The sequence below is a fragment of the Cryptomeria japonica genome, chromosome 1 (assembly GCF_030272615.1).
Source record: "Cryptomeria japonica chromosome 1, Sugi_1.0, whole genome shotgun sequence".
In the NCBI taxonomy this organism is placed as follows: domain Eukaryota; kingdom Viridiplantae; phylum Streptophyta; class Pinopsida; order Cupressales; family Cupressaceae; genus Cryptomeria; species Cryptomeria japonica.
In genome coordinates this window covers 234,341,684-234,367,497 of record NC_081405.1, presented here as the reverse complement: position 1 = coordinate 234,367,497, position 25,814 = coordinate 234,341,684, and the positions used below count along the sequence as shown (strand labels likewise).

The 25,814-nt window shown below is 37.7% G+C and overlaps 1 protein-coding gene across 4 annotated transcripts in view; it reads right to left on the bottom strand.

Moving 5' to 3' along the window:
* Nucleotides 1-285: 285 nt before the first annotated feature.
* Nucleotides 286-25,814, bottom strand: part of LOC131042259 (nuclear pore complex protein NUP50A) — a 42,827-nt gene continuing 17,298 nt past the window's right edge. Inside the window, exons 2-4 of one of the 4 annotated variants that reach the window (XR_009105155.2) lie at nt 20,200-22,234; nt 3,144-3,237; nt 286-883 (exon numbers count right to left, since the gene is read on the bottom strand). Coding sequence is in view for 1 of the 4 variants with exons in the window: in XM_057975599.2 (XP_057831582.1) it covers nt 20,660-22,051 (1,392 nt within the window). In the remaining 3 variants the exon portion in view is untranslated. Of the gene's footprint in view, nt 884-3,143; nt 3,238-20,102; nt 22,235-25,814 lie in introns of those variants that run through there. The other 3 variants (XR_009105153.2, XR_009105156.2, XM_057975599.2) reach the window with 3 other exon arrangements.

The window sequence follows — 25,814 nt, the reverse complement described above, 5'->3', positions numbered from 1 at the left end:
AATTGTACACCTAAGATGAAAAGATTGTTATTGTTTAAGGTAAAAAAATATTTAAAGGTGGTTGATGAATTGTTAATTGATTTTGTTAATAAAAGATGTGTAACTATTTGCTTATGAATTAAATAAAATATATGCTTAAAGCTATTAAATGTTTGGAAAAGAAAGACAATGAAACATATAGTTTTTATATGATATAAGAATATCATATCTGATTTTGTATAATTATGAGATTTTAATCATATATATCTACAACTATATTGTAACTAATATATTAAAGTTGATACATATGCAATATGCAGTGTGATTATATTATATCATGAATTGTATGTGTTTAGGAATGTTTGATTACAAGTCATAAAATTAAATCAAATTGTAAGTCTTTACGTAAGATTGTCATTGCTTGATATTAAAAAAGTCCTTATTTAACCATGCTACATATACTATTTAAACTCAGAAATCTTTAAGTCACCTCTAACTTTTAGATCGGAATTTGCACAAACCGCTAGTTTTGCACTAAAATTTGTACCAAATTTTGAGCTCTGCACTCAAAATCCACCACCGCTAGTTTTCCACTCACTCAAATTGTACCAAATTTGGAGCTCTGCACTCAAATCCACCACCGCTAATTTTGCACTCAAATTTGTACCAAATTTAGAGCCCTGCACTCAAATCCACCGCGGTCAAAGATTTTCTTCACGAGTAATTGGCTGTGGGAAGTGATTACGAATTCCTTTCAACCTTGTTATATGTGCGTTTTCCTTGTTCCCAACATCTTTGTTTGTGCAGGTTATCTTCCTGCCTTCTACATCATGCACCTTGTCGCCAATGACTGCACATCCAAATTTTCATCCACTCTTTGTGCTCCATTGATGTATTTACTTTCCTAAGAACAAAATAGTAATTAGGAAAACGCTATCATATATAAAGGTATTCCAAACACTAATATGGCACAACCCACGAGGTAAACTATGTCAGAGATTTCATCACAATTATACTATTTCGAGGAAAATTAACGTCAATATTATCATAGGAAGGAATTCTTCCAAACAAATAGAACTCCACAATTTGCGAAAATTTTAACCATTATTTGCAATACGAAATGTGAGAGCCAGGATACAAGTGTGTAATTTGCAGAAATATCAATGTTTAATCACTGTGAATAAATGGTCTCGGCCCTGTAGTATAACTAACATTTTCTCTGCACAAAATAATGTTAAATAAGTTCAACATTCCCTCTTATTGGTAGTTATTCGATGCTAGCTCTTTTCCTTTCTTGATAAGACGGGCAGTTTTGATGGCTTTCTGCTACAACCAGCTAAACAAAATTGAAAACATGATAAAGCTTGCTCTTGTACATATAGTGGATATTCATGTAAGGGTCGTCTACCAAGCATAAAAACTGTTAAAAAAGGATGGAGTGGAATCAAACACCACTCAAGCTTTTGTCATCTTAAGATAAATTGTGTAAAACCTTATCCAAAAAGTTTAGCAAATAGTATGCAAGAACTGAGTAGATGTGGGGATCCACCCGGCAATTCTTCCAGTCAAACCTCTATCTGCTTGATCTTGCTTAGTTTGAGAAAATTTTCTGTTATAGCTATCATCATCACTGCAAAGAACAACAATGCATATAGTAACATCCTAAAAAGTTTTATAAGAACATCAATTTGTTTTTGAATCATAAATACTCACATTCGTATTAATGTCATGCAATAAACATGAGTCATATTCCTTACAAATTAAGTGCTCACTAACCTATAGGGATTCAATTCAGAAGCAGTGGGATACAGAATAACATAGCAAATAAAGATAAACTGATTAACCAGCCCTTTAAATTGTGAACTACAAAAAATTCAGCAGAAGTTTGGATCTTTCACCACAGAGCAAAGAAACCAAATATAACAGTTAATTAGTAATTACAAATGGTTTGAATAGATATTCCCAAATAAGAAATATGCAAACCAGGCTAAGACCAATGACGGCTTATTTATTTTAAAATTTCAATGTGATGACCTCATCTAACCTAAAATTAATGGACACAAACAAACAAGCACATAAATACTTCTGACTGAATCATGATTACCCACAAAGAAGCAGAAACGTGGATTGTCTAACAGAAAACCTGATCATAAATAAGACCAGAAATAATCAAATCCCAGTATAAGTCCAGAGTTAAGGGTTAAGTATTTTCCACATATAGCATACAAGCCTTCGGCATACGATTTGAAAGATCATAAAACATGCCCTCCTGCAGTGTGGATTTTGCAGTGTGAGGTTATTAAAAAACCCATACTGCAGTAATTACAAGTGTTGTTTCAACCTCACAAACCCTAGCATTGATTAAGCTTGGTTTCACATAATCCTTCATATTCAGAGTTTAACAACTTCACAATGACACTGGCTTTTGTAATTTGAAAGATACCCCTCGCACGGCAAAAGTTCAAAAAGCTTTTCTCTTCACATTTCAGAACCCAAGAAGAGAAGATGGTTAAATCCCTCAATTGAAGTCCATATGTGGGATATGGATATGCAAACTATAATATACAAATTTCATGTAATAAAATATTTCCAACTTTTAATTTCAAAATTAAAAATTGTTCACAGATAACAAAGAGAAAGTAAATTTCAAACAATATTCGATACATCATTCAGTTACCTTTTGTGGATTACATTTGTTATTGGTTTATAATATTAAGAACACTAGCCACTGTAATAATCTAGAAACATGAAACAAAGATGTATCTTACCAAGCAGTTGATTTTTGAATCGGTGTAAAAAATTTAAGTCAATGTTATGAACTCCGAAATCATATGGCATTGGCTATGAGACCCATCACTTGGAGAATTACTTGAGTCATCCCTGAGCATGAGCGTAGTTATTGTGCACTTACATGGCCTAGAAAGCCTAAGAAGAAAGAACGAAACCCTTATAAAGCAGTGTGTCTGCCATGAGAGTCATCACAATCAGAAAACCAAGAAAGACAACTATGGTGTGCGTGGTAGGCAAACCTGAGGATTGTGCATTGCTTGTGTAAAGTTCTGGGAAGCAGATATAGAAGTATTTCAAATGTGAATGCTCCCAATAGTTAAATAAGTAATGAAAATGGTTCCAAATTCTTGATTCTCGTGATATTTGTAACTTACTCAAGAACAGCTGTCCAAAGTCATGAAAACTTCTTAGCTTTGCATGGTTTATTATTTAGCATATGCTATTTTTGTTTCTCCAAAGTCTCCTGACCTAGAGGCCAACAAAACAAAAAGATGAGGTGATGTTAGAGTAAAATAGGAAAATCATCTAATTAACTTATTAATCCTCTTTTACTTTATTACACTTAAGAGCTCAATTTATAAGTGTTTTTCTATTTTTAGGTCATGTGCTTTTATGTCTCATAACATAAAATGAAGATACTTGTCATGAACTAATTTAATCCTCACCTAGAGTTTCATATAGGGTTGCTTTTTTGCTTCTTCCTCTTATAAGGATTCATTATTCATCATTGTAATCATTCACTCTAATCCATTTAATACAGGTGCATATTCAGATACATTTTTGCATTGAATTAATTCTCAAGGTTGCATAACACACTATATGATTTTTTTCTCTTCATATGATAAGTGTTTTGGTTGCATGTGATTTATGGGAGCTCTGGAATTCAACAATCAACTCCAATATAATATCTGTTGGATATTTTGTCATTTATGTCAAAGGATGACGACCAAGGTTGTGTATATTTTGGAGGATTACTCGAAGTAATATGCAACCATGTTTGGCATTCTTGAAAAGAATTAGAATGAGATGTGTTTCAAGCTGCTGATTATTCACTAGATATTCACCAATTGTTTAGTCGAGCTACTTGGTTATCTACTTTAGCTGGTCGCTTACTTGCTCGAGCTACTTGGTTATCTACTTTAGCTAGTCACTTACTTGCTCAAGCTACTTGGTTGCCTGGTTGAGCTACTTGGTTGTCTGGTTAAGCTACCTATCTGTGTGTTTGAGCTACTTGGTTGTCAGCTTGAGCTGGCTGCTTGTCCAAGTCAGCTGCTTACTTGCCTATTTTTGTGCCAAGTTAGATTATCATGTCATCAGTTGTCTTTTTTTTCAAAAGTTGCAACAAGCATTCGCTGTTTTTACACAACGTTTTTTATTGCTTCAGGAAGTTGTGCTTGGCAGTTTCAATTGAAATGAACTTCATTAAGTTTTTTCTCTATATTGCTGCGGCGGCTTTGTTCCCTTTCCATAATGTCATGAGCGGATTATGAGCTGTGTCAAGATTCTTTCTGAGTGCTCTTTAATCACCGACCAAACTCTTAAATGAGCATAATGGGCTTGTTTCTTCAATTCTTTCCCATCCTCTATTGGATGTCAGCTATTTTAGAAGCTGAGTCAATTTCTTTCTGAAAACTTTAATTTGTTGTCAGTGTGACTTTGAATTGTAGATTCGGGTTGGTGTGTATTCTTTTCGAGCATAAGACATTGTATGTTCGTGGAGGAATGCAAGTATCATTCTATTCATACTACCAATTAATGGGTGGTGTGGTAATCTCATACTCAGCGTGAGACTTACATTCTGAGCGGAGCTTTCTCTGCATCTAGTGCATCTTAAAATAATTGAGTTGTGGCTTTGAAAAATATCACAGATATTAATAAAAGGGGTGATTTAATATTTCTGGTTGCCACAAATATTAGTTGATGCTCTGGCCATTCGTGGAATAGTGTTGCTCTGTGTGAGAAGCTTGAAGTTGAAATAAGACTGATGCTGAGTTGTTTTGCAGAAGTGACTCCCAGCACTGAAGCAAAATATATCTTGAAACAGGTGTCCAAAACTATCACTACGGGTTGCCTTGCAGATCATAATTAACTGTGCTTGATCATTATTTACCCTTGTTGTGGATGCGAGCTGCTCAGAATTTCTGTGAGCTGATTGTATATTGATGATTTTGTGTATTGGCTGCTGCATCGATTAAGGAGTTGGTCCGATGTTGAAAGCTTCATCAATCTGGTGCAAATGTATGTGCGCTGTGTAAGACATCTGAGCTTGTGAAGTGGCAAAAATAAGGAGGGTGTGGAGTCTATGTATGAGAAATACTTAATGGAGATGCATACGTGGATATGATAAGAGTTTTTGTGAAGATCTTTTAAAAGTTTCAGTAATTTCTGTGTAAGACATCTGAGCTTGTGAAGTGGTGAAAATAGGGTGTGGAGTCTATGTATGAGAAATACTTAAGGGAGCTGCATACGTGGATATGATAAGACTTTTTGTGAAGATCTTTTAAAAATTTCAGTAATTTTTTAGTATAAAAAGGACTGAAGTAAGTGCTTCAGCAGATTGAAGTTGGTGCTTCAAGGGGAGTAATTTTTAAATTCTAGTTAGTTACTTGGACATCTTGGCACGTAAAAATGTTCGATTTGCATGAAATAATTTTATTTGAGGTGTTTTATATGCATTGAGATTATTGGCCTTTGATTTTGGGGCACAGCGACAAGCATGCAAATTTGGGTACGTGGACAAAACTATAGTCGCACAAGATTATATACTCCTACCCAACAACTTATCATTTGAGCAGGTATCTGTTGAAAACCGATAGCTAGATCGGATTATATGAGCAAATAAATATGAACAAATGTATCTACATTGGGCTGGGCCCAAAATTGTTTATTGTAACTTGTAGATAAGGTAGGCCCAATTTGGGCGGTAAAATCAAATATGTATTTGAGCGATCATTTATGTAATTGGGCTGGTCCCAAACTCATGTAGCTTGTGGTAAAGGCAATCAAGCAATAACGTCTTAATAGGTCAAGACCTATTTGAGCAATATACATAATATTATTATTAAATAAAAAAGGCGGGCTGACTTGAGACTTGACACCACAAGTCAAGTATATAAGCAAGTCATTTGCATGGCATAATCAATCAATAATATCATGCGAATTACATCAACTAAGTCAGCCAACTTGTAGTGAGTTTCAAGTCAGCGCAATTGTTATCTCAAGCTTATTGAAGGGTCAGCGCTCATCTCTCTCCATTGGCTGTCTGATCTGCAAGTTGTCAAGTCTGCAATAGTCATCTTAAGTCTGAGACAGACTTCTGGAAGGGCAGCGATCATCTCCATGCAAGTGAATTCCTTCTACAGATCTGTACATCACATCTCCAAGACAGCAAGGCAGAATTGATACATCTCGGTCAAGCGAATTCACTGAAGACTGTTTTAGCAGCAAACTGATCTGATGTTGGAGATAAGTTTCATGTCTTGTAATTGTCTTCATATTTGACATAATATAATTGGATTTTAAGGCTGGGTTTTTCACCTCCAAGAGGGAAGTTTTCCCAGGGTATTTCTGTGTTGTGTTTATGAGCATTGTGTTTTCATTACATTTTCAGTTTAAATTGAATTTTGTTATTATATCTGATTAGTAAAATTAACAGTATCATGGGCTTTTTTGTTCGTCCTTTGTGGTAATCCTGAAAAAGGATAAATATGAGTCTTGGCATAACGGTATTGTAACACATCTCGGTTGGCTTAATCTTTTGTCTTATCTTTACAGAATCATATTGGAACCAGACACACTAACGAGTAGATCAACATGGGTAACATCAATGGTCATGTTGTTGAACTGATTTATTTTAGTGTTGATCATGACACACTGTTGTATTGAACATTGATTGTCCCCACACTTTGTACTAGGCTTTAGTAGATCCATGGAAATCCTCATATCTCTCAATTCCTAAAGAATCCTACTATAGATTGTCTCATTCCCCTTGATGATATAGATAACATATCCTTTTATGATGACAATTTAGAGGAGTTTGAGTATATCATAGGTCTTGCATCTTTCCATGGTTAGGGTATAATTGAAAAACGTACCAAAAACTCACAAAAACCACAAGCCAAAAGCCTTAGCGTGTTACTCGCAGTTTTTTGAAAAACTTGCCACCATTTTTAATATAAAAATGTCAAAAACTCACGCCTAAATTGTTAGACACAATGCACCACTGAGAGGAGGGTGAATCAGTGGTTCTCAAACTTTTCTCTTTTGCTGTCCTCTTTGAGCATACCAGTTAATAGATCTAACTCTATGTAGACTTGCCGGTTTGTAGGGAGACATACACGAGCAATCACACAAGGGACATCACATAACACCAATATATACGAGGAAAACCCAAGATGGGAAAAACCTCGGTAAGCAATGTTGCTGGAGACTACTGCTCCAATCCAGCCTCACAATGAAAACACTGTTACAAAGTTTAGGGCACCAACCCAAGGAGCACCAACCCCTAACTTTATGGACTACAACCCAAAGGTGCACCAACCCTTGACTTTATGGACTACAACCCAAAGGTGCACCAACCCTTGACTTTAGGGCACCTACCCAAGGAGCACCAACCCCTGCACCGAGCTACAACTCAATGTTCTTAAGGAAACTTCAAATACAAAAGTAGTTATCTTGTTACAAGTGAATCTTGCAACCATTTCATATACCTTACTCTGTCGGTGAGATACCTTCACTGCAACACCGACTCACTTCTCTTGCTCTTCTCTGTTGGTAATCCCTACGGGTACAACCTCTTCTGCTCTTCTTCTTTGCAGGATCTCCTCCTCACTGCTCTGCACTTTACCAGTGCTAAACTCTACCGATCCACTGTCTGCCTTCTCTGCAGCTCTCTTCACTTTTGCTCTGCCAGTATAACCACTACCAGTTCTTCTCTTCACTCTCCCTCTTGTCTCAGATACTCTCTGAGCACTCAGCTGATTTTCTCTCACATGCAGAAATAACGCTTAGTCACTTTGCAATAGCACAATATATTTCTTCTCTTCAGCAGCAGCACCTAACAATGTCTTTTGCCTTCATATTTATGGACTGGTTTTCCCGCCGAAAGCCAATTCAAATTCTAGGCGGTTAAGGTTTCTTCACCATCCTCGGGGCAAAACAAATCCAATCAAATCCTGTCTGATCTGATCTTCCAAATTGCCAGCTACGCAACTCCGCCATTTATGCGCCTCCTAGATCACGCCTTCCATCTCTAGCGATCTGCTTTTTACCCTATTGGCTGGTCTCTTGGTTAAACACCAAGATTTGGTTCTACTGTTTCCTTCATCCGCCTCGATCTCCTCAATCACTCTTAGCTGGCTCGTAGTTGTCCTCCAGTCCTTGAGCCTCAAACCCCTGCAACAACTCTGCAACATGTCCCATGATTTGTGGGACCTTCCATTAATGTCGACCAACCCACCATGTCGGTGTACATTCCATCTTTATCCAAATGCAGGTTCGCCACCTTGATTCCAAGTGGCATCCATGTCGACCAACTGCCAACTTGGCTCTTCATGTCAGTCCAGATAGGATCACCGACCAAATGCTTCTACCGGTTTCTCTTCTTTGTCGGTATACAAACCCTGTCGGCATCTCACACTCTACCGGTTAACTCATCATGTCTGCTCTCTGTTGAACTGTCGGTGGAACACCTTGACCGGTCGTCAGACATGTCTCTCTTGAGCATGCTCATTCCCACAAGGTGGGAAAACATCTGCATCTGCACCTTGCACATATTACTAGTGGACTTACATACCGGTAAACCTTCTTGATGACACTCTGTCATCAACCTTCACCAGACACCATCTTCAGTCAGGCCACTTCCTTTGTTTGCATCTGCTCAACCTTGCCTTCTCCTTGATCAACTAGGATCATATCACAACCGGTTTGTCAAGATGACAAACACATCACATTCCTTTTGTACCAGCATTTCAACATGCCTTTACCTCTTCTCTCTTATCTCAAAGAATCATGATGCACACCATGCATACCTGGAGATAAGTTCCACTTACCGATGGAGTGGCATCTTGACATCTACATTCTGCAATGTACTCATGTGACTTCCCTGTTTGTGTAGCATATCTTCAAACATGCACATGCGCTCCGGTGATGGCACTTTCACTGTGAGTCATTGCTTCTCATGATGACTGCATCTTCATCCGGTGGGAGTCCTGTTGTTCTGCAACCTCACAGCATACCGGTGACCCGTTCATTCTTCTCCTCCAGTGTTAATGTGATTCAGGTAACATTTTGCCTCTTCATCACAAACAAACACTCAAACACCTTGCCCATCCTGCTTGTACACAGGTCATGACCTTTGCAGATTGACAACCACTCACTTCGTTGATCTGACTTCCCCATGTCAACACATCACTTACTAGTTGACATCCTTTCCTTACCGGTGATATAGTGTACCGGTATTGATCACCTTACCATCTCATCCACACAAGTCAAGCACTAACTCGTGTACCGGTGACTCCTGAGGCCATCTTCCTTGCCTTACTAGTGTTTTGCAACACAAGGTGATATCCAAGATATCTCAACCTGTACTCCTCCTTGACAGTGTTGCACATACATCTCTCATACCAGTGGTCATCCCATACCGGTTGACATCAATGACAACACAATGCCAACATAAATGAGTATAATTTTGTTTTTTTATGCAATCTTAAAAGCTTTATGTGATTTTTAAAGCACATTAATAAACAACAAAGCACTAAACACCTAATTTCACTCTTAGGTGATTAAGTCGTGAAAATGATGCTATGGTGTTAACCCTAGACCCCCATGAGGGGTCACCCTATTGGGGGCAATGCCCCTCAACCCCATTAGGGTCTATGATATGTAATAAACTCTAAATTTGATTTTTATATAATGGAAATAAATAATATGTTCTACAAATTCTGTAATATGTGCTTTTTAATATGTTTAAAATTTATGTTTTTTCAAATGTTTGGTAAAATTGCCTAGTTATTGCCAATTTTTTTCCCAAGTTTTAAAAAAATTGGGCATGCCAAGATTTTGCCGAGTTTGAGTTTTACAACTATGGTTTAGAGCAAAGAAGCATTAATCATTTAGGGAATTAATCAGCAAAACATAAGTATAAGATTTTTTGAAAAAATGGGGAAAAAATCGGATTTACAAAAAACATAAAAAATTGTAGAAAATAAATAAAAAACTAAATTTTTTTTTGTATTTAAGGGCATTTCCATAGCATAGAGATATTGTAGGAAAATAAAATAGACGCTTCAACATATGAATTGTAGAAAATAGATTCATATTGCTGATTACTTCGTGTTTTCTAGTAAGGAGTAAGACTATAAGGTTGTGCATGTTTTACCTTCTTGTTACCCTTAAAATAGCTACTTAAGAAATTTTATGTTTGATGCTATGTAGAGACTAATACAGTAATACTAATAGTTAACTGTATTCATATTTTACTAATACTAATATGAAATATGAATATAATACTTAACAGTAATACTAATGCTAATACTTAACAATAATACTAATACTAATACTTAACAGTTAACAGTAATACTAATACTAATACTAATACTGTTAACTGTTAAGTATTAATATTAACAGTATTAGTAAAAATATACGAATACAGTAATACTAATACTAATACAGTTAAATGGCTTTCACATAGACAAATATTGTTGTTTATAACTTTATATTCATACTGTTCAATAGTAATACAATTAAGTATTACTGTATTACTGTATTAGTATTAAGTTAATACTAATACAGTAATAGAGTAATACTTAACTGTATTACTGTATTACTATTGTGTTATCTATTCTAATCAATAGTAACGGTAATAAATAATAACAGTAACAGTAATACATAATAAATATAATGAAATACTAACTAATATCATTATAATGAAATGAAATGCTAACTAATCAATAGTAACATTAATAAATAATGAAATGCTAACTAATACGATTATAATATAATGAAATGCTAATTAATACGATTACATACCTCGTATTCGCCGAACTATGGCCAAATTTGCAGCCTACAGGAACTCGTCGCGCGATTTTCCTCGCGCGATTTTCCCAGTTTGCGATTTTCGTCACAGGATTTTTCGTCTCGCGATTTTCGTCACGGGATTCAAAGGAACTATGGCCAAGTTTGCAGTTTGCAGGGTTTTTTTCCCAGTTTGTGTTTTTTTTTGGTCTTAGCGTCGATTTTAGGGCTTTTTTTTTCGCGATTTTTATACTTTATTAATCGAATTGTTTAATTGTGATTAAACGCTGAAGAAATCGTTGAAAGTCGTTGACCAAAAAATACACGATTTTTTCAAAAAATCGGCAACCTAGGCGATTCTCGATTAATCAAGTATAATCACAATTTTTTGACGATTGTTGCTTCACTTGAACTTTAGAAACTTGTCCCCTTACTAGTACGACTAATTTTCAAAAATAGGAGAGGGGGTACTTGGAGATGCCAATTTTTTTTATTAAATAATATTTAATAATTTCCAAAACATATCATGACAGAGAACTGTTGTGATGTATTCACACATCGCCCCATTGCAAATGGGGACCCCTACTTTTTTGCTTTCTGGGGTTTGTTTTTCTAGGCTTTAGAGTTTTGTCTGTTAGCCTTTGCTTTTCGAGTGTCGCCAGGAGGATCACCTGGATAGCAAGCTTTGCTTGAGCTAGGTCAAGTTGGTGAGTGATGAAGTCTGGAATGTCATCCTGATCTTCAAATGTCCTGAAATTTGGCTAAGTCTGGAACGTCCTGATCCTAAAATTTGACTAAGTCTGGAAAACTAAAGAATCCTCCAAAAACTAGATTTTGCAATATAACTCCTGGAGGTCCGAAACCACTCTCAAACATCCTGACAGTATATATATCTTTCTTCTTTCTTATACTTAAATGTTATATTCCATAAAATGATCCTGACGGAGAGACCAAAATGTCAAATTTCGCTCCTAACCCTTCCAAAAGGTCCAAAGCGAATTTCGCTCCTGACCCTTCCAAAGGGTCTAGAGCGAAATTCTCCATAAGACATTCTACTTTGACCAAAACCTAGAATAACGCATTCCTAGGCTTGAATGAAGGCAAAAGCACTTGTTTGAATGAAGAAATGCGAAAAAATGAAGTCAGGATCATGGCCTAAGGTGAATTTCGCTCCTGACCCTTCCAAAGGGTCTAGAGCAAAATTCATATTTCCTCTATTTTTCTCCTTAGCTTGACCAAGTTTGTAGACTTTTGAGGCATAATTGAGAAGGTTTGATGCAATTTTGCCTTGGAGAGGAGATTTTAGACCTTGGGATGATGGATTCTAGCCTGGGAGAGGAATTTCGCTCCTGACCCTTCCAAAGGGTCCAGAGCGAAATCCTCCATTTAGCCTTCTTTTGGCCAAAAAAAGACCTAGTTTGACTTTGCCTGGGGCCAGTTGAGTGATGGGTTGCCTTGATTAGGGTGAAAGAGGTTGGTTTGATCAAGCTTGAGGGAGGATTGGATGGATAAAGTGCTAAATCAGCCTGGAAACATGATTTTTGCTCCTGACCCTTCCAAAGGGTCCAGAGCGAAAATCCTTATAACCCTCATTTTCCTTCCTTGTTTTGGATAGGAGTTGGTTTATTAGGCATTGTGTGTGAGTCTTGATGTGTTCTTGCCTTGAGAAGTGTTTTGAAAAGTGAGGATCTTGTCCAAAAATAGGAATTTCGCTCCTGACCCTTCCAAAGGGTCCAAAGCGAAATTCTTCATAAGCCTCATTTGCTCCCTTGTTTTGGATACCAACCTTGTTCCATGGGCGAATTTGGGAAGGAAATAACATGTCTCTGCCTTTTGAGGTGATGGAATGTAGAAATGTGAAGGATTTTGGCCAAGATTAGGAATTTCACTCCTAACCCTTCCAAAGGGTCCAGAGCGAAAATCCTTATGCACCTCAATTTATCACTTGTCAAGACCAATTTCATAGTTCCTTAGGCATGTTTGGGAGATTTTTGACATGTTCTGACCTTAGGAGGTGAGTAAAGGTGGATGAGATGAAGATTTTAGCCAAGAATAGGAATTTCGCTCTTGACCCTTCCAAAGGGTCCAGAGTGAAATTTACTATAATCCTCATTTGTTACCTTGAATGGGCTTAAAACCTGGTTCCTCAAGTGGAAAACAATCTATATTTGCCTCCAGGAGAAGATTGAAGTTTGAAAAATGAGCAATTAAAGCCTAAATCAAGATTTTCGCTCCTGACCCTTCCAAAGGGTCCAGAGCGAAAATCAACCTAAGACTCATTTCTTGCCTTATTTGACCAAATTTTGATTTGTAAGGCATCTTGAAGGGAAGAGTGGACATGTTTGGATGTTAGAAATGTTTGAAAGCTTTGAAAAAATGAAGGATTCTAGCCAAGAAGGTGAATTTCGCTCCTAACCCTTCCAAAGGGTCCAGAGCGAAATTCCTTGCAAGCCTATTCTTTTGACCTTGTTTTGGCTTAAGACCTTATCCCTTGGGTGAAGAATGATGTCTAGTTGTCTTCTAGAGTGGATTGGAGTTGAAGAAATGGAGAATCAAGCCGAGAATGAGATTTTCGCTCCTGACCCTTCCAAAGGGTCCAAAGCGAAAATCTTAAAATCACCTTATTTTCCTTACAAAATCAAGTCAACTTTGAGTCTTTATAGTTTGGATGAGTGTGAGGAGAGGTGTTCTTGCCCTATTGAAGTTGATTGAGGTCAAATGATGGAAGAGATAGCTCAAACCAAGGATTTCGCTCTTGACCCTTCCAAAGGGTCCAGAGCGAAATTCCTAAAAACACCTACTTTCCATAGAAAGGAGGTCAAGTCCTTGGTCTTTTATGGCGTGGATGGAAGTAAGATAGCTTGTCTTTGCCTCTTGAAGTTGTTTTGAATTGGAGAAATGAAGAATTTAGCCTAAATCAAGATTTTCGCTCCTAACCCTTCCAAAGGGTCCAGAGCGAAAATCTTCCTAAGATGCATTTCTTTCCTTGTTTGGCTAAAATTTGATGTCCAAGGCATGATGAAAAGGAGAATGAACATGATCTAGCCTTTGGGAGTGTTTGGTAGTTATGAAAATGAAGGATTTTAGCCAGGAAAGGAAATTTTGCTCTTGACCCTTCCAAAGGGTCCAGAGCGAAAATCCTAAAATCTACCTATTCCTTTCAAATTTATGCTAAGCTATGCCTAGACCAAGGTGAGAGATGCCCTTAAGATTGCCCTTGAGTTGATTGTTGTCTCCAGGAATGATGATTTTAGGCCAGAGGAGGAAATTCGCTCCTGACCCTTCCAAAGGATCCAGGGCGAAAATCCTTCAATCACCTATTTTGCCTTGCAAAATCAAGTTAAACTTAGGTTGGATGAAAGGAGTGAAGTGTTTCCTTGCCTTGTGAGGTGGATTGAAGTTGAAATGATGACGAAGTGAACTACAAGCAAGAAATTCGCTCCTGACCCTTCCAAAGGCTCCAGAGCGAAATTCATCAAAATCCTTATTTTCTCCTTGTGTCAAGTCAAGACTTTGAGTCCTAAGGCGTAGTTGAGGTTGAAATGATGTTTCTTTGCCCTGTAGGATGAATTGAAGTGAAGGAGATGAGGAATTAAGACCTAAAGCTTGAATTTCGCTCCTGACCCTTCCAAAGGGTCCAAAGCGAAATTCTTAAAACCTCCATTTTTGCCCCAAATTTACATCAAGCTTGGTGTTGGTTGAGAATGAGGACGTCCTTGGACATGTATCTAAGCAAGTATGATCACAAGGTGAGAAGAATTTGAGCCAGGAATGCAAAATTCGCTCCTAACCCTTCCAAAGGGTCCAGGGTGAAATTCTTATGGAGCCTGTCCTTGGAAAGAATCTTAAGCAAACTTCATTTTGATATCTTCTTGTTGATGATTTAAGGTAGGAAATGCTATGTTGAAATGAATTTATTATGTGTCCTTAATCATCTCTTGATTTGTTTTGCAGATGAAAGAAGAGCAGACATCATCAAGGACGACCTCCTCCAGTCCAGCATCATCAAGGACGACCTCCTCCGGCCCAGCATCGACAGGGACGACCTTTTCCAGCCTAGTATTTTAAGGGAAGGTACACCATCCATCCTGCACATCAAAGACAAAAGAGGATCAAAGCAAGGGTCCGTTGGAGAAGCAGATAGTTTCAGAAGAGTTAATTAAAGTTAGCTTCTCAGCATCACCAAATTGAGCATCAACCAAGTATCAGACAAGGTGGCATCCCAGTCATCACTCCTCCAGTCGGGTTGGTCCACTTCAGCATCTAGATTCAATGTACCTGACTCATCAAAAGATGGCACTAACTTCGATGTACCTACCCCGACTATCCATTGGTCGAATATTCCAGAGAGGACATGTGTCCAAATAATGCAATTATTTCATTGGTCAGAATTAAGTTTGTTGTAACAAACCCTAATTAGGGTTTTCATTGTAAAATCTCGGCCATTGATCTCAAATTGATCTAAGCCATTGAATTGTATTGTGGGCACTATATAAGCCCTGGCTCTTCATTTGTAAAGGCTAATAGTTAGTCAATAATAATAGCTAATAGTTAATAGTTAGTAATAGAGGCCAGAATAGTAGAATAGCAATTAGAGTAGATTAAGAAGAGAAGGCAAGACATTGTTGCCTTAATTGTAAAGACTTCTTTTCATTGAAGATATGGTGGAATATGTTGTTTCTTTGCAATGTGCATGGTCTCTTGTTGAATCTTCATTTTGATGATAGATGATTAGATTGAGTGAAGAAAATTGTTGAATGCACCTGTGTGGAACCTGTCTAGTCCATACCACTAGCCTCTTACTGATGGTAAGTGTGCCATGTGTGGTCAACTGGCATAAAATGAGCTCAATCTTAAGTCGTTACACGTCAATTGTTCATGCATTATCTTGAATGGTGATCATTGTAGGATGGTGTGCGATTTGAACGTATTGGAAGCATCCCTTAGAAGATCGCACTGAGTTGATGTTGGATTGTTCAAGCCTGATGATGAGACTCAGCCCAGTAGGACTCCACCTAGTCGTTCATCCATCTTCTCGCATTCTAGGTAGTAGAGTAGACTTCCTGAACCCTGCATCTTTTGCCATTAGTTTGTCTTCCAATCAGTGAATAGGATTTGTGATTCCAACAAATTAGACGTTCAGGTCATCAAGTGTAGGTCCCCTTGTGATTCCAGCAAAATCACATCATACCACAGAGAGTTTATCCACGAGTAGAGAACCTACATACAAGAACCTTGAAGTCCTTCATATTGAAATTGCGATATCTTCAGCATTCAGAGACTTTACTCAAGAGAGGACAAGATACCTCTGGGTATTTTATTCTGTGTTTGGTCGTGTACAAAATACACATCAACAAGAACTTTGAAAACAAGAAAAGTGGTAAAGTTTAACGTTAACTTTAAAATTGAAATTAAAATTGCTTATATTGTTGATACCATAGCCAGAGTGAAAGTAAGGTAATATAGATGTTGAGCACATTGAATATTGTCGCCTAAATAGTAAAGGAAATTTCTCTTTAGACTATTACAATGATAGGAAATCAGTCCTCTCAAAATGTATACACTGTGAATAGATTCGATCACTATAACTTTGCATGAATTTTTGTCTTCCTGTGAAATAGTTTCCTTATTATTCATTTCCCTCCGACTTTGCTTTGTTGTAAGCTTATCTTATTTGTTTGCTTTATTTTTTTTTGCCTTTTTACTGAATTTTGCCCTAAGTTTTCTAGGAGGAGACGTCAATGTTTAGTCAAGAGACGTCGGAGATGGCTGGAGACGACTAGAGACTGCAATCAAAAGCACCTTATGCGTCAAGAAGTTTCCAGAGAAGTATCTAGTACCGAAGACACGTCTCCGGTACTGATACGGATCTCCAGGGGTAGGAGACGGGTCTCCTAGTAACTATGTATATTACAAATTTGGAGGACTATTTTAGGTAAATTCATCTCCTCTTTCATAACAGCCCCATCATTGTTAGCCCATCATTATTGTCTTTGGAGCTTGTTCTACATCAGTCTTCACAAAATTTTGGATTGGTATCACCTAACACCATCATGCGGACATTTGAGCAGTTTTTAGAGACACTTGGATTTGGATTCCCCATTCATCCAACTTATGGGAATGGCTTCTCCAATCACCAATGGATCTATTTCTTCCTAAGGGGAGAAATATTTTTTGTAGGCAATGTATCATGTTTTGTCTTCAAGCTTTCATCATTGGCACAAGAACTACTTTATAAGGGGAATTCCTATCCTCATTTCTCTCCTATTGGGGGGACATTGTTTGTACTTATGTGATTGTTGATCTTGGGGGTACATATTGAGTTGTCCTTTCCTTCTTTCACTCGTATGAATTTATTTCATTTTCAATTTTGGAGAGGAATTTTTTCTCATGAGGTTTTCTCCTTTTCTTCAATTATGAAAGATATATTTGTTTTTACATGGGTACCTCATCAAGCCTTGTAGTCAGGACCCATCCATTTGTGCATTCATCATTAGGTTTTCAGCTTAGTGTTAGAATACAATAGGAATATCACCTAATTAATTAATTAGAACCCCTTTTATTTTATTAAATTTAAGCTAAACTTAGGAGCCTTTTTCTATTTTTTGCTCATGTTCTTTTTTGTCTCATAGGATGATAACACTTGTCATGATATAATTTAATCCTCACCTCGGATTTCATCTAGGGTTGTTTTTCTACTTTTTGCATTTGTAAGGATTCATTATTCATCGTTGCAATCATCCAATCCATTCAATACAAATGCATATTCAGATGCTTCTTTGGATCAAATCAATTCTCAAGGTTGCATAGCACACTATCTACTCTCTCTCTCTCCATGTGATAGGCTTTTTGGTTCCAAGTGATTTTTGGAAGTTGTGGGGTTCAACAATCAACTCCAACAAGGCCCCCCATATAGTTCTAATACCCAGAGGTATGGAAGCACATACATGTGAAGCTCACCATTGTCAATGATTAATTTACATATAAGGTTTGTAAATACTAGGAAGACAAAAAACATACAAGAAGTTTAAAAACAACCGAACATGCTACCAAAGGCTAGGGTAATTATTTTTTACTAAAGTATCTTCCATGTATGAAAATTTATGGTTTCTCTAGCAAGCCCTACCATCTCCCTAAATTTATTGATGGAAGGATTTTTTAAATAAGAAACGATCGGGTAAGTACATAACTAATCCTTAAAATTCTGCTTAAAAAGCATCCTTCATATTTTACACTTCAATTTTGAATTTACACAATTTCATAAAAAACTCTTGTATTTCCATCCAAGTTGGAGTTTACATCATCCTTTAATAGGGTACATTAAGCAAGTGAAAGGCAATGGAGTAAGTCCTGATTATTTGCAAGATGATGTCATTTCAAGAACCAAAAATATTATGACTTTGTTGGAGTGAAAGAAGAGGTGATTCGACAACTCCTTCCCTTCCTCATATCAGGAGGGCTCCGATTCTCCTTTTAAATCATTTTCTCACTAGTTCAAGACATAGACATGGCATAATTTTCAGCTACCCCTCCAGCAAATGCATATATCATGCTATTTGGATCAATGCTCTTCAAAAGCTGTTGGCATACCCTCTAATACTCAAAAAACTTCTAATCAACTAGAAAGATTGGAAGAAATGAGCAAGCTCAAACAAGTAAACCATCTCCCAAATTACAAAGGTATCATTGGGTTCAAGGATATAGGTGATGATGTTCATGATGGCAAGAGGAATGATAGGAGGATGAGAGAAAATTTCCACCGGTGGCAAGTATAATCCCAAGTCAAAAACAAGCAGAGCTCAAGATAATTAGAATTCATATAACCACAAATCCCAGGGAAAAGGATATGTTTTAGATCATAAATTCATAATCAGATATTGACTCTTGGACTTCCGTTGTTGACTTCTAATGTTGACGTCTAAGTTTTAATCTAATGTTAATATGTCGCGACTCTCACATTTCTCATGTTGATATCTAAGTTACACTAGTTGCTGGTATTACTGCTGGAGGAGAGGAGATACCCTGATTGTGGCCTCCCTTGGGTTGGGCCAGCCTAAAAATCCCAACTTACCCATCAAAAACTATTTATATACATATACATACGAATGCCCACCTTAATCCTCCATAGATCAATGGAAACTGGGTGAGATGATGGCAGGCAAGCAGAGAGGTTGGTTATTTTGAATCAGTCAATGGTTCAACCTTTTTCAGAAAACCCTTCATGCCTTTAGAACCCAATGACAACTCACAAAGGGAGGGGAAAGGAGAAGAGAACGACCCGACAAGCCAACCAACCATGCTTCAATCTAATCAACAACAGTAGCAGTAGGGGAATGCTTGTCCTGGAGATTCAATTGCACACACTAGTTATTGTCTAGTGATCTGATAATGATATGTGGAATGAGAAGCATACCCTCACTGAGCATAAGCTCTATATCTAATCGAATAACAGCCTGCCTATAGCTAGAGCATTGAGTGGTGAATAAGCCAACCCCTAGGCTGACGAGTACAAAGACATTTGTCATGTCTTCAATAAACAAGATTCAAGATTGCACATGCTACACACAAATTAGTTCGTTACCTCTTCTACTTTCCATTCTATCTATATGTATATAGAACACTGAGTTTGTATTCTTATGTATACCTCCGTTTAGATGCTATGTCTGTGGGGTCCAATATTTTAAAATATCAAACAGTTGCCAGCAAGTTATTGGCTTGTGAGTTCTAGTTTTTGTAATTCAGAGAAAAATTTACAAACCTGCAATGTGATGTAGAGAAAAAACAAGCAGATGATGACTGGTGAAACAGATAAAACATGCCCCAAAAATGAACAAAAATCGGAAGAATAAGGACATTCAACCCAAAAAATGAAATCCATACCTAAAAATACCATATGGAACTATCTTTAAATAAATGGAAACCTTTAAGCTGAATCTGATCTTTGCCTGTATGCAAAGGAAACCATGCATGACAATTTAATTAATTGCACGCATATGCATGCATCACTCAGATTTATCAACTTATGCTACAAGTTGGAAGTTAACCAGTATGGCAGTAACCCAAGCGTAGGCCATATCTACAGAATAGTTTAACTATCAAAACATACTGACAGGTTCATACTACCTTGCCAATTATTTCTACTATTTCTTGCAATATCTGCACCATTATTGTAGCATTCAACAATCAACATATAAAGAAAGTTATAATTTAAAAATTTACAGCAAATCTTTTCACTTCATAATTATTAAATAAATATTGGGAAAGAAAATTTCCACTATTAAAAGTCAGTATAAGTAAAATTGAAAAGGAAAACTTGCAAAGAACTCATAAAGCAAGCATGCATTTACATTTGGAATTACCTTGCATATAAAATTTTGTTTACTATGAAATCCATTTTGCAAATAAATTTTGTTTTACCATGAAATCGCATGGACTTTATAGGCTGCAAAAGTGTTCACAATTAGACTTGAAGAAAATTTGGAAGCCGAAGTGAATTCTGCTCCTATCTAGATGAGCTAAATCCATCCGCCAGAGATCTAGTAGTGAATTGGAGCAGTTGCTGCATAAGGGACCTGGGTTCAATTTGGAGCTCACAAACACCCCTTGAACATTTGCAACCGATGCCACATGTGAGGCCAAGGAAACTTGATGGCCAAAGGTTGCAGCAAAACTATTTATGTTATTCCACCAGCCACAGCTAAATCAGTGCATGTTCCACAAAGAAGAAAAAAGAAAAGAAATTATAGAACTAAAGCACCATTTGAGAAAATGTGAATTCAGATTGTAAAGATGGAAAACAAAAGCACCACCGTGGCCACTTTACCGAAAAAAAATTCCTCTTGTAGATGATCCATGTAAAGAAATAGCTTTCTTGTTATCAAGGGTCAGTGGTGTTGTTAAGCATTTGTGGACATTCAACAGACTCTGATGAATTCTCCAGTGTTTTCAACTCAGTCAGTAATCTGTCTTTGTGTGCTTCTATAGCTGCCTGGAAGTCTTCAGCTATAAAACTGTCTTTAAACTTCAGTGCAAAGGTTCCAAGGCCTTCTTTGGCTTCCCCAGCACTGTTGAAGCAAGCAAAAGTAAAACCCCGTTTCTCCATTCCAGTCAATTTCGTATCCGGATACATATTGGCGTTAAGGATTAATCTATAGTTACCTCTGGCCCTCATCACAAGCCTTGCTCTTCCAACATCTGCTGTTGGAATGTTCAACCTAAGTTCACCTTTGCCACGTTCCTTCCATCCCCCATTTATATACTGGAATAGGGCAGCATCAGCAGTAAATACTGAGTTTTCTTTCTCTTCACCAGTCTCAATGGATACTTCCTGAGTTGTCCCCATGCCACTTCCAATTCTTGGAATGGTGTCAGCTGCTGCTGTTCCAAATAGCTGGAGAGGACCAGAACTATTGCATGTATCCCCAGAAGCAGCAGATGGACCCAAATCATCACTGCTTAATTTTGTCCCAAACGAACCTGTGCCACCCACAGACACCGTGCTGGATGCAGAACCAAAAGCAGATCCTGTGCTAAAAGAACCAAACTTTGGGGTTGATCCGAAAGGCATTATTTTAGTATCAAAGGAAAAAGAGGAGCAAGAAAATCCAGTTCCTGAAATTCCTGTGAAAGCATTCTGTGCAGTAGAAAGCTGTTGAAATGTTTTGACGGCGGCAGGTTGTTTTCGTTCAAAAGTTTTCCTTTTTGTCTTCTCCTCACCTTCTGCTCCCTCCTCTTTCTCAGTTTCCTCCTTGTTTGAGTATCCTGTGTCTGTTTCCTCTGTGTTAAGATCTGTATGCTTGAAATTTGTGGATTCTCCTTGCAATTCCTTCTTCCCACTGGTGGGTTCTCCCGAGTTTAGACCTGTGGAATTGAGGTCTATTAATCCTGCTTCCGAGTTCTCCTTTTCATCAACTTCCCTCAAAGCAAACTCTCCAACCTCAATGGCCTCTCTCTCGAGTGATATCTCAGCCTGATTACTAAATTCATTTGCGTCTTTAGAAGCCTCTTCTACTTGTGGAGCAGCACTAGGAATAGCCAATTTTACAGCTGAAAATGGACTAGAGGCTCCTTCAGAAGAGGATTGGGATCGACAGACTTTAAAAAAATTCCTAGTAGCCAAGACATCCTCACTTGCCCTTTGAAAATCTTTTGTTTCTTGCCCACAAAGACCACCATCCTCATTCTCAGCATCAAAATCAACATCTTTTGTGAGTTGAGTTCGTGCTGCTCTCTTCTTTGAGGCAGTGACTGAAATTTCGCCATCACCCATTAAAGCTATTGAAATAGACAGCAGAACAGAGGCCCAGGGGAGCCCACCAAACCCACTACTTTAGACCCTTTGCCTCAGAAGCACACAAGGAGGCACAGCCACCTACCTTCCCACTTCTTGTTGCTTTGGGTTATATTGGATTCTGTCGAAAGCTTTTACTTGAGGACTCAGACTAGCTACTTCCTACAAGCATAATCATTTTGGACCAAGAGCAGCAGTACAAAAATAGGTCAGACTAATACAGATAGCAGCAAAACAAAATTAGTTATTATAAGATAAAGAAATAGCAGCAAAACAAAATTAGTTAAAAACATATAGAAGAGGCGGCAAAACAAAAATGAATATTCAAATGAGAAGCAAAAAAAATGGGTGACCACACTAAACAGAAATAACAGAAAAATGATAGGTATCCAAACTAACATAACAGATGGTAGACCTAGCATTAACCATTTGCAGTATGGCATTTGTATAAGGATATATTTTTGTTGTGAGATATGATCTTGGTGAGAGCCAAGAAGACTGCAGCAAAATAGGAATGTGGAAACCTGTGTTGAGGGACCATACAATAGACAAGTGAAATGTAATCTTGAAGTATGTTGCTAGCATAGTTGCAAGTGCAAGGAAGAAAAGAGGCAAGGTGCAGATTTGCTAGGCCTTTGGATTTATTTTGTCTTGTCTCACAAATAAAATTTAAAACAAATTTTGCTTTATTAATTGCCTAGTGCAATGGGTAGATCAATTGGCAAAATGTTTATTTTCATACCTATAGGCTAAGGTTCAAACCCACTTTGCATTTTTGTGCTTTATAAGATGTGTCATATATATGTAATCGAAGTTAGCATAATTCACAATTATTTTCTGTAAATGGAGATATAAGGCATTTATTATAAAGCTGCACTTTCAGTTGAAACCAACCAGTACAAATTAAAAGATATCCATGTCACCTAGTGCTTGTGGGGCTTTCAAAGATTGTATGGTCATCAGAGATTTTAATGCTACATTTGGCAAATAAGGACTAACAGAGTCAAAGAGGAAGCTGGAGGATACAAGATGTTCAAGGAAATTATCAATCCTGAGCTAGCACCACCACATTTGTGTCCCTTCTAGGAGCACGAGGGGTGGGGGTTGGGGAAGGGAGGGGGAGGTCTTGGCAATTTTTGGTAATATTTGTTGATAGCAAATCACTGTAAAAGGTGTGGTTAGTGTATCTACATTTACTAGTTTTTTTAACAGTGTATCTATTTTTATTGGTTTTGTTCTTGTTGTATAGTGGAGGAGAGAAGTGTTCCCTTTTTAGCATTGGAGGGGAATTTTGACATTCTTAGGGGGCAGGGTGGGTGGGGCCTCTCAAAGCAGAGTTGTTCACTCATCATGTGAGCACTAGAGGAGGGATTTGGAAACTCTCAAAAGAGGGCGGACTCTCAAAGCAGAGTTGTTGCTCATTATGTGAGAACTCGAGGAGGGAATTCAAAACTCTCAAAGAAGTGTGGACTCTTAAAAAGACTTGTTATCTCACTGTACATGAAGGTTGAGTTCACTCATGTAGTACAAAGGATTTGCAAAGTCCAGCAGTCAGGACATCCATTGACGCAATCAATTTGGAGTGTTCTCGGTGAGTAAGGAGATTTGGTGAGCCCACTTAATAAAATTTCTATAAATGCTTGCTATGTTTAGTCCATGCAATGTTCCATACTTTGTTCGGATTGATGTAATGGGGGGTGGGTAATGTTCAAATTATTGCATTGCATCTATAGCTTAGTATAGTTTATATATTAAAAAAAACAATTAGAATGATAGTTTATAAGTGCTGTTAGTAATTAATATTAGGTTAGATATTCAGAAGTTACTTTCCTATATGGAGGTCGCTTAGAGTAGTTTGGTTGATTAATGAGAAAAGGCTTTCATAAAGCCAACGCTATGATTTCCGAGAATAATAACATCACAGAGCATTTGTGTCTGTACAATCATGCTTTAGCTATCTGCAATTCTTATTTGCTTTATCATTTCAACAGCAATATGCCAGAGAGCAGACATTTTTATATATTTCTGGGCAGGAATTTTCAGAGGTTGATTGTAGACTCCATTTCAAGCATCTAAGCCCATTCGGTAATGGAAGTTGCAGATCTAGATCTAACAGACAATATATCAGTTCAGCAACAGGAGTAAACACTTTCTAATGGATCTGAGCGAGTTCAGCCATTCTGCTCCCGACTTTGGAGAATCTGGAATTAGGTTTCTGAATGTTGCACAAAACTGTCCAATGGTTCAGTTAAATGATTCCAAAGCGGAATTGAATAGATCAGCTCTGTTTTCTCTGGCTGTCATGAGCATTTGTGGCAGAAAATACCAAGTCCCATATTCAAGCTTGGGCAAAAGAGACCTGGTCCGCTGATTATTCTATCTCTTGTCTCCCTCAAAGATCTTTTGTAGCTACGTTTTTGTCTCATAAGCAGCAAAGGAAGTTTTCAATTCAGTTCTTCCAGATCTGAATGGTTTCAAAATAGAGATATAGAGTTGGAATCCTAGTTAACAATGTGATATATGGGTCAGACTCCATAGTCACCCTCTAGAGTATTGGGTCCCAAAAGCTGGAAAATATTGGTCAAAGCCTCAGATACTTCATGGAGATTGACCCCTCATCTCTGGATTTAACTCAAGCTTTCCTTGCCAGGGTGAAGGTTGGGGAGAAACTGCATCTGCCACTCCCTAAGCACATCAGTCTATCCACCGCTACTGACAAATTCAATCAAGAGATTGACTATGAGGAGGACCTTCCCTTCCAGTGCTACTCTTGTCATAGGGTTAGTCGTCTGGCTAACAATAGGCAATGGAGTTTTGGGAAGTGCCCTTGCAAACTTACAGGTGCAGCATTTTCAGGTAGTTGAACATGGAGGGTAAAACAGGTTTCTAGGTCAAGAAAAAGAGTATTTATACCTCAGGAATTGTCTACGGTTCTTCTCTGAGAAGAATGTTCCTCCGAAATGGGCAGCCTTAAAAGAACCTACTAAAGCAAAAGGGAAATCCATATGGCTGGAATCCCCCTCTCTACCTTTGGCAGGTCCCAGCTGCATTCCCTCAGAAGATGTGATTTTAAAGAATTGTCCTGATAAGTTTCCATCTACCCAGATGGTGGAACCGAATTTAGAAGATCACACACTGGGAGTTATCCCCTTTATCAATGACCAAAATCGCTTGAGGTGGTTGATGTCCCCTTGGAAGATGATCTCCAGCTGGACATTATTAAAGAAAAAGAAATTCTAGAAAGAATAGTTGGTTTTTGCTCAGAGAAGCTTGGTATTGGACAAGGATAATCAGTCAATCAAGAGAAGAGGCTGTTAAACAGATGCAGAAGTCTTGCAGGAAACTTCTAGAGCAGATGTTGAAGCAAGCTCCCAACAAACAATAGATGAATATATCACATAGAGGAGGTGCAATATCCCTCCTCAGAATGAGCACTTCTAACAAATGGCATTGGTAATACAACATCTAAGATTTTAAAAAAGGATATTACTTTTATTCAAGAAACCAAGTTATATTGTTATATTGTCAAATCCTGCTGGAATCGCTCTCTCAAACTTGGAGATCCTGGAGAGAGATGCTGATGGATGCTATTGGTGCCTCTGTGCGGGCTCTGTAATATGTGGCAGTAACATCAATCTCTTGGCATTCTCATCCGATTAATTATCACGCGAGTTCAAATCTTATATGGAGGATATTTCAAGATATTGTGTAAATATATATGGTCCCAAATTCCAATAACCCT